Source organism: Tenrec ecaudatus, chromosome 8 (genome assembly GCF_050624435.1).
Source record: "Tenrec ecaudatus isolate mTenEca1 chromosome 8, mTenEca1.hap1, whole genome shotgun sequence".
Lineage (NCBI taxonomy): Eukaryota > Metazoa > Chordata > Mammalia > Afrosoricida > Tenrecidae > Tenrec > Tenrec ecaudatus.
Window position 1 is genome coordinate 118,345,303 of NC_134537.1, and position 9,717 is coordinate 118,355,019.

Consider the following 9,717-nt stretch of genomic DNA (forward strand, 5'->3'; position numbering starts at 1 on the left):
CTGGTGATACACACCCCGAGGTCCCTGGAAGAAAGGCCTAGCAAACTACTTTGGAAAACCCCGGGGCCATTGAAAACCCTTGGAAACACAGTTCTGCTCCCACACATGAGTCTTGGAACTGACCCAAAGGCCACCGTTATGCTTCCCAATGCCTCTCACCTGCACCTTAACCCCAGTAACTTGCTGGAAATTGCCCTGCCCCGAAGTTCAACACAACCAAAATGAAGGTACTCTTCATTTCTCCAGGTACCACACCTGTCCAAGTGTCCCTTAATAGCCATACCACCTATTGACCCGCCCAAGTGGGTCAGAAATGTGTGCTGCTTTACCAACTGCATCAACAGCCTGGGCGCAGCGTGCTTGAAGGCAGGTCCAGGCCCCAGGTCCCATGGGGCAGTTTAACGATGCCCTTTTACCTCTTGGCCTCTTGGACCCTGTCGCGCTTGGGCAAGTATAGCTTTGCCCACTAAGTGTACACTGCCAGAAAGTCTTAGCCCAAAGCACTCTGCTTTCTTGCTTCCTGGCTGGGAAGGCGGGTGTTTTTGGTTTCGCTGCCTCTGTTTTGCCATCTCTGGTGTCGGTTTCGTCTTCCATACTGAGGAGGCTTAGTGAAGGCATCTCGAGGTCCGAGGGGGATGCTCCACTCCTGGTTCAGAGACCCTCTTGCTGCTTTTGAGATGGCTGGTTTAAAACCTAGGATGGCAACTGACCCTTCCCTATGTTAGGGCTTCACACACCTCATTTGGATGGCCCCAACCCACAGGGGTGCCATATATCTCATTTACATTACTTACACATTACTCATTCTCCCTGCTGGGCCCCCAGCACTTCATGTTTGCACAAGTAGGCACTTCAAAGACCACAGTCAGGCGGCATTCACCAGCACACCACCTCACTCTTCTACCCTCATCTATCTGAGCTCTGCTTTTTGATATTTTAAACAAAAGCCAAGAAGCTTAGGTGGCACCGTGGCTTTTGTGTTGGATTGCTAACCATAAAGTCAGCAGTTTGAAACCACCTGCCACTCACTGGGAGAAAGATGAGACTTTCTGCTCCCGTGAAGACGTACAGTCTCGGAATTCCACAGGAGCAGTTCCACTCTGTCGAGTTGCTGTGAGTCAGAATCAGCTCGATGGCAGTGAGTTTGGTTTGGGATTTTAAGAACCAGCCACGCTTTCCTCACAATGCTCTCCTTTATGCAAATCAGCCTGTTCTTGCACCTCAAGTAGTCTCAAATCTATTTTTGCTCTCTGTTAATCCAAATTGATAATTTTAAAGTAAAATTGTTTTGAAAATTTCTCTTGCCATTTTTAATTTAAATCCATCAACTGACTTCCCGTAGTTCTCAAGGCACACTCCTAAATCCTTGATGAGGGCCAGCAGTCCTTGATATGCAGTTCCCTTCTCCTCTCATCCGGCACCTTTCTGGTGCTGTGCCCTCACCAGCCAGCCCTGGGACCCTTTCATTAGATTCAATGGTGAGCAATGATCCAGTACGACATTCGTCACATTGTGACAAATCAAGGTTACTTTTATCATTCATTTAAAGCTGGTCCTCATTATTCGTATTTCTCAAAAAATAGATCTGAGATATCTTTTTTTCCCCTCTCTACATAAGGATATAGCAGAATAAGAAAAACTACTTATTCTTGTCAAAGAGTAAGCTCACTAGATTTTTATGCGTTTCAAATAGTCTCTTAAAGGTTAATGGGTCCCAAAACTTCCCAGTCCAGTACAAAAACAAACTGGTGTCCAGCCCCGGGAGTAAAGATTTCCATTTGCCGAAGAGGAGACATTGAATCTACCCCTCCCCTCCTCCACCACCCCACAACCTACTTTTGCCATCATTCTGCAAAAGAAAGAATATTTTTAAAACAACAAAAATAGACACCCCCAATATCAGAATACAAATTAAACTTCTAAATTTAAATTTATAATTTTATGTCCTTTCAATCAAACCAAAAGTCAAACCAAATCCACTGCCATTAAGTTGATACTAACTCATGGTGTATCTATGCAGGGTTTAGGAGACTATAAATCTGTGTGGAAGCAGAGTTTCAACTTTCTCCTCCTGGTGGGTTTGAACCACTGGACTGTGAAGTTAGCAGTTCAACAGTAAGCTGACGGTGCCACGGGGGCTCATTCATTGAAGAACTCTGAAAATATCTCTTTATACTAATACAATAGTGACTGGAGCAGAGTTTGACACCTACTGTCAATTCACCGAGGGGGTTGATTCTGCTTGTTCTAAAGACAGCTTTTAAAATATTTTTGCTTGAAAATAATAGGCATCAAGAAAAGTGAAAATATTGAAAAATAAAAGAGCCACTTGGACATCTGGGACCAACCCGACATACACAGTTTGGCCTCAATAGTAGTACTGGTTGGTCTGATCGTCACAGCCAGGCCATTTTTTTTCTCCTGTTGAATGTAACAATCTCACATAATACCAACCTCAGACAAGGTTACTCTGAGTCCATGATAAAATGAGACCCCAAAAGGGTCCTTCATAATTTTGTCTAAGCACAGACAAAAACAAGAGCATTGTGCAATCCATAAAAATACCAAACACCCCTTTCTCTCGCTAAACAAATGCAGGCTATTTCTTTATCAAACCACTGAATTATACCATTTAGGGGCAGCATCCGGTGTAGCACAAACTCTTGATTCTTTAGACCCTCCGCAAATCACACAACCAATGGCCCAATTCCTTCTAATAACCTCTTGCCAATGCACATCATGCGTGCCACCACCCATAAGGCAGTGGAGGCTTGTGGGTTGCTATGATGTGGAACAGGTTTCCGTGGGACTTCCAGACTAAGTAAGCCAGGCTTGGAGGAAAGACCTGGTGATTACTTCCCAAAATGAGCCCGTGGAAACGGCAATCTCTGAAAAGCCCCGTCCTGTACCTCAGGATGGAGCAATGAAATGCATTTCTCTTGGCATGGAGGATAACACTGTGGGATGGAACAGGCCTGGGCAGCCCTTGGGGCCACTGTTCATGGGCTGACTGGTCGCAGGTCAACAACCATCTCTTACTGAGAAACCCAGTGGTTCCTCAGTGTGTGTGGTGTTCACCCTGCCAAGAGAAATAAACTTAACCTGTTCAATTATAGGTGTGTTCTTGGCGATCGAAGCGTCCTGGTGACACAATGGGTTATCTCCGAGTTGGGCTGCTAACTACCAGATAGTAGTTTGAAACCACGAGTCATTCAGTGGGAGTAAGACAAGGCTCTCTATTCCCATGAACATCTACAGTCTTGGAAACCCACCCGGCCGTTCTACTCTGTGCTACAGGGTCACTCTGAGTTGGAAGCAACTTTATGGCACTGAGCTCTGTTTTGGTGTTAGCTGGTGGTGATTTTTGGCTAAAGGGCACCAACAGTATCAATATATTATGATTTCCTATCATCGCAAGCATCTAAAGCAAATTAATTTCCTATAGAACTCTAAATCCAATTAATTTTATTTTTCCATACAACATTCCACAATCTTGGTCTACTTGTCTGCACCATGTACCTTTTCTTATTTTTGATATCCCTGTCCATACTATTTTGTCCATTCTGCCTGTTCAGCTTTAACATGATACACAATTTTAATGGCTTAAAAAATGTTTCACCACGATTTCATTCTTTTTATTTTAAATTCGATTTCATTCGTAAGGCAGGTCCTTCAGAAAAAAGGAAACAGTACATGTAGCGTCCCCTCTCATGATCCTACCTGGGTTTTTCAAGATCACTCTCACCTACCCTCAGGTCAGATGTTCCTAGTTATCTGCTCTGTTGGCCAAGTAAAATAGTCGTACTGTTTTGAAGAATCAATTATCAAAGAGCTCCAGACTGGTCCATCAGCAGGCAAAACTTTCCACTTGGTCCAGTCAACAAGAGCGTGGCCTTTGGCTAGAGATTTTTTTTCTCTTTCTCGAAGGTCTATTTCCTTCTCTGTTTCATGAGTCAGGCATTACTCTTGCAGCTAAGTCTTATGACTTCCCTAACAGTTGTCTGTCCTCCGGAAACACCACGGGACCAACGTTTGCATGACTGGTGGGTGCCAGCTACCCCTGACCCACCAGGCCTGCTCTGGGCAGAAACCATTGCCCTGCTGGCTCAGCCTTTCCCAGACTTTTCGAAAGCGAGGAAACAGGACCCCGAGTTTGGCCTTGTTTAGGAGAAAACACCGGCGTCGGGCAGAGAATGCCACCATTATCCAGCAGCCCAGCGAGTCGACTTGAACTTGCAGGATGCAAGGGCCTGGAGGCGGTGTACACTCACAGGCACCACTCACACGGAGGGCGTGCCAATCTCAACCAGGCACCCTGCAGAAATTAGGATTCCCAAAAAGTTTCCTGCAGAAATTAGGATTCCTAAAAGTTTTCTTGTCCCAGACAGGACCCGCATCGCCCGCTTTGAACCACGTCACCGTGCCCCCCTCTCCCGCTCCCCTATCTCCCTCCGGGTCACCTGCACCCGCACCTGCACGCCCCCTGCGTGCGAGCTCACCCACCGGCGGCGCATGCTGTGCCACCATACAGGTGGCGGTCGCGGCCAGGAGGACGAGCAGGAGGCGATTCTGCGACGGCATCGTTCCAGCCACCAGCACCGCTGCCAGGGGACACCGAGCGAGCCCCGGAGCCATGCCACCAAGGCCGGAGCGAGCCCCGCCCCCGCCGCTGTGTAGCCAGCGCCCGGACCGCACCACGCGAGCGGAGGGGGGACGCCAGGAAGGAGGGGCGCCCGGACCGCTCCACGCGAGCGGAGGGGGGACGCCAGGAAGGAGGGGCGCCCGGACCGCACCACGCGAGCGGAGGGGGGGGCGCCAGGAAGGAGGAGTGTCCGGACCGCACCACGCGAGCGGAGGGGGAGCTCCAGGAAGGAGGGGCTCCAGGAAGGAGGGGCGCCAGGAAGGAGTCGCGGAAAAGGCGCCGAAAGGAAGAGAAAGACTTCGTGGGAAGGCTCGGCCCAATGAGAACCCGCGCTCGCCTGAGGCAGAGAGGGCTGTTGGGCCGGGCAGGGCCCCCACCTCTGCGTCTGGGCGCGGGGCCCCCACCTCTGCGTCTGGGCGCGTCTCCCCCGGGGCCTCCCCGCAAAGTCCACACGCCGCTGTGCTGGCGTTTTGCAGACTCGGTGCCCGCAAAAGCGTTCAGTCGACGGCTGGCCCTGGCCCTGAGCGAGTCAGGTCATCGATCCTGACCGTGGGGGTCTGGGGTCTGTGATGTGGCCGGATAGGAAAAGAGAGTCGCGTCCCAGGGGACACGCAGCTGGTGAAGCGTCACCCACAGCACAGGGACAGGCCGCAGAATTTAGACCTCAGCCCTTGCCCTTAGAAAAGGCGGCCGACCAGCAGAACCTCAGGACTTCACTTTAGCCGTCTTGGGGCAACTGTGTTCTCCCCTAGCTCTTGCCAGGCTGTGGGTTGACGGAACCCAGCGCACCGTGGACGGCTGGGGACAGAGTTTGCACAAGGAGCTTTAAAGAAGCACCGTCCCTGCTTGGCCTTCGAGCCAATCACGGAAGCCTTCGCTCGGGTTTTGTTGTTCTTAAATAGAGTGAGTTACTTAGAATTCCAGCCGGAAATGCAACTCTCCTCGTGGCACTTTTAATTTGAGCATGAAAAACCAAACCAAAACTTCTTTAAAACTCAGAGACAGCGAGTAGAATAAGAGTCTCTGGGAGGTAGCATGGGAGGGATGGGGGGTGAAAGGGAGCTGATGATGTTAAGGAGTTCAAGAAGGAAAAGAGTGTTTTGAAGGTGATTGTGGTCGCAACTGTACAATATTGTTTGATGTGACAACTATGAAGCAGCATAACTGTATTAGCTCCCAAAAATTGGTTTTAAGGGGGGAAAGAGAAAGTTAGGGTATGATTTTCTGGGGAAACAACAAAACAAATTCAGATCATTAGTTTTCTTAAAATTTTCATGCACTTGTGTCTTCGTGTTTGTGTGTATGTGAAATTAAAATTTTACCCATCTTCGTTTCCCTCTAAGACAATCAGACTACTTTTTAGTTGGAGGCTTGGGAAGGAGAATTTATCCCCGCTCCTCCTTTTTTAAGCTTGTTTGTTTTATTTTTCATCGTTAGATAGCAACGTGACACAGTAAGCAGGAAGTGCAGACTTCAGTACTAAGCTTGCAGAGTATGGCAAACGCCCCCGACTTAGAATAAAAATACTTGGTGTGCACCAACAATGCATCACTCGGTTCTCTGGATGCTGGGGCAAGCAGTGCTCCAAAAAGACAGGAGGCTTGGTGAGATGGACAATGAATATAACACATAAGCAAATTATGTAGGATAGCTCCTCCATATCCTTTGGAGAGGGGGGTTGGTTCTAGGACCCCAAGATATCCAAATTCAGAAGTGATCAAGTCTCTTATATTTCTACAAGTATTTGCATATAGCCTAAGCACATCCTCCTGTATTAAAATTATCTTTACATTACTTAGAATACCAAATAAAATGTACACTCCCTCGTCCTTTGAGGGATTAATTTGACCTTGTTTGTATTCACTCCCAAGAAGGGGCAAGACTCCAAAAAACCGAATGAGAACCAATTCACAATACATAGTTTTATCTGCATGGGGGACACTGGACACTTTTTCTGTCCAGTGGCAGGTCAACCTGGACAGAAAGATTTGCATTGAGGGGACCATCCTGGAGGATCTTTTGATAGTTTGGATCAGATAGGCCACCCAAACCACATCATAACCCTTCCCAAACTCACTGCCACCAAGTTGATGCCAACTCATAGTGACTCTATAGAGACTGTAACTCTTTATGGGAGTGGAAAATCTCGTCTTTCTTCTGAGAAGTGGCTGGTAGTTTCAAACTGCTGACCTTTTGGTTAAGAGCCCAATGCCACCAGGGCTCCTACCTGCCTACAATTAGTCAATGCTGGTAAAGGGAAGAAGCAAGGTGTATTCATAATGCCTTTGGGGACCCTGGGAAATTGTGGGGCAAAGCCCAAGGCAAAGACTTCCCAAGATGGACCAGAACACCATACTCCCATGTGGAGGGCAAAGAAGTAAGCCAGGTAGAAAATGGGTCAATGAATATGACAATTAATTTAAAAGGGGAAAAAGGGGTCCACCCCCAGTCTAGACTGGTTCTTCCAGTCCAATAGGCATGCCCACATGCTGGTATTGGCTGGGGAATCTTTCCACTACAGGCTGACAGTTGAAATTGTCAGCATTTTTCAACTGTTTTCTTGACTCCTCACATCAGCAACCATTGTGACCCAGTTGGTAAAAATTCAAAAAACAAAACCTAAGGGAGTGAAACACTAGGAGGGAAAAGACTAAGAAAGGAGAGGCACTCATCATGGGTAAATCATGACCATCCAGCAAAGAACACGCAGTGGTAGTGGTGACCCCAGGCTGGACCCAGGCCCCAGGCTAAAGGCCAGTGTAATCCAGTTCCAGGACGACATTGTTACCCATGCTTAACACTGGGGTCACTTTATGGATCATCTGCCCTTTGAGGTTAGTCACCAGCTTGAAGGGAGTGTTGGTTGTAACCATGGTGACATCAAACCCCCCTAACTTCAGTCCTTTCCCCTAAGGGATCAAGATAGGGAACCATTGAGGACTGGTTTGCCAATCCTTTGGAGAGAGAGACAACAGTCCATCTAAGGTGTCTGCCCACGGGCAACAAGAAATTGTTGGAATTTCTAGGCAGAGGTTGGAATTTCCCTGCCTTTGTGGGGCTTGGAGTAAAAGTTGGTAGGCACTGGGTCATGTTGAAGGCTGGTACTCGACACACTGTAGGCCCGCTGGCAGTCTCTTGGTCCAATGCTAATGTCTGGTGAAGTGGATCCCTGGCTACTGTTGATGTCTGTTGGGGTGCTGTCGCAGAGCACAGCTGGGAGATGCCGTGGGTGATAGAGCGTTGTGCCACTCTCTGGCATGGATAAGCCTGCAGCAGGTCAGTGTCAGTGTATGTTAGGGTATAATAGCAATTAATAGCAGAGATTAGGAGAACTATGTGATCTACTTGTGACCACTTGATGGTGGTACCTGCATCATGTATTTTGCCCAGCTGCCAAGGGAGAAGCTTATGCTTTTCCAGTGAGTAGCTGAGCCAATCCATGTAAGTCTCTATGGTTGGCTTCTGAGAGGGATTTAGTCCCATATCTTTGGCAGCAACCCATAGTGTCTGTCCTTTGTTTCCTGTCCGCTGATAGAGCCACTCCACCACCTGTTTGGCAGAAGGCAGCTCTACATGTGGAGCCAGGAGAGGCCAGCCACCTAGGCATCTCCTGGTGGGCTGAGGTGTCGTGGGCCTGTATGTGAAACATGGGAATGCCCATACCTTTGACCCAGACCCAGAGGTCTTTCCATAAATTCACTTGTGGTCTGCTGGCCCACAAGCCAGTCCTATTTATTCCACTGTGCTAACCTTTGTATGTTGTCCGTGTGCAGGATGATGAAGCTAGGTTTACACATCAGGATTGTCCAGGCAGGACTAGCCCAGCCCATTGGCTGCTCTGCCCTCCTTCCTTCCCTACCCTGTCAATAGATGTGCCATCTGTAGATGGATGGATGGATGTTTACTGCAGTCCAGCAGGAAGAGTTGCCTGAGGTCAAGCCACCTGCGAACGGGACCTCCTCAAGTATGATCCCTGATCCCTAACTGATTGGGCTTTCCTGCTGGGCAGCTCTTCAGTTACAACCTCTGGGACCACCTTCGTCTTCCAGACCATACAGCACCCAGGAATTTGACTGACTGATGAAAGTTCATGTGGCTCAGCATGTTGAAGAGGGCCAAGAAAATCCCAGGTTACCACGATCTAAGAGGCTATAATTTCCTCCTGCTCTGCAGGCAAGCTGCATTGCTTGATAGTCACAACTAGGCAGGGAATGTTGTCCACTTGGTCCATCCTCAGATGATGGATATAACCATGTGGATCACAAGTGGAAGTCACTCACGGTGGTCAAGTGCGTTACACCCCCCAAGAGTTCTGCTCCCAGAGGAGTGGGGAGATGTATACCTTCTATTCGTGGGGGGCACAGGTGGCCAATTGGAACGAAAGGGCACTGTGTTCCAACATATCAGAGACAGAGTAGCCATGCAGTGATAGATGCCCTTTCCTTTGACTGTATTGGGTAGCCAGCAGGTCTTGGGGAACAACACCCAATTATTGGGGTTGATACGTCACAGTGTTGGTTTCTACAAGAAATCATGGCCGTGAGGGAAGACTCCTGACTTCTTCCTCCCACCATTCCCCACCGTCTGAGTCCATAGAGGACTCCGGTGGGGGGTGGGTGGCGGTGGAGGGGTGCTCGAATTTAGAATCCCACTTCATTTTCATAATCACTGTTGGCATTCACTCCCAAGGCATGCGCGTGGAAACAGTTAGCACTTCCCTAGAGCCAACTTCCTTTACCCTGGCTTCATCTTCTGACACATTGCAGATGGATCCCGAGTTTACTCGTGTTTCACGTGCCATCTGTTACGGACAGATCATGAGACAACTCGTGATTTCTACACACTGTCTTCAGATGCCATCTGCTTGGATGTATTTTAACTACTTCATCCAGTTAGGTGTTTACATCAGTAGTGAATGTATCAAACTTGATTGTCTTTATGTTATAAATAAATATGATAAAAAGTTGATGAGATGTAAACCCATTTATGGTTTAATGCAAAAAAACAAACAACCTAACAGCTGAAAAAATACACGGCCACATGGGTAAATTGGTAAAAAAAAAAAATCCGGTCTT

At 48.2% G+C, this 9,717-nt stretch overlaps 1 protein-coding gene across 1 annotated transcript in view; it reads right to left on the reverse strand.

The window, feature by feature from the left end:
• ASAH1 (N-acylsphingosine amidohydrolase 1) overlaps positions 1-4,687 on the reverse strand; it is a 49,234-nt gene extending 44,547 nt beyond the window's left edge. The window contains exon 1 of the mRNA XM_075556787.1: positions 4,504-4,687. Within this exon, the coding sequence (XP_075412902.1) occupies positions 4,504-4,635 (132 nt within the window). The 5' untranslated portion in view covers positions 4,636-4,687. The remainder of the gene's footprint in view (positions 1-4,503) is intronic.
• Positions 4,688-9,717: the final 5,030 nt, after the last annotated feature.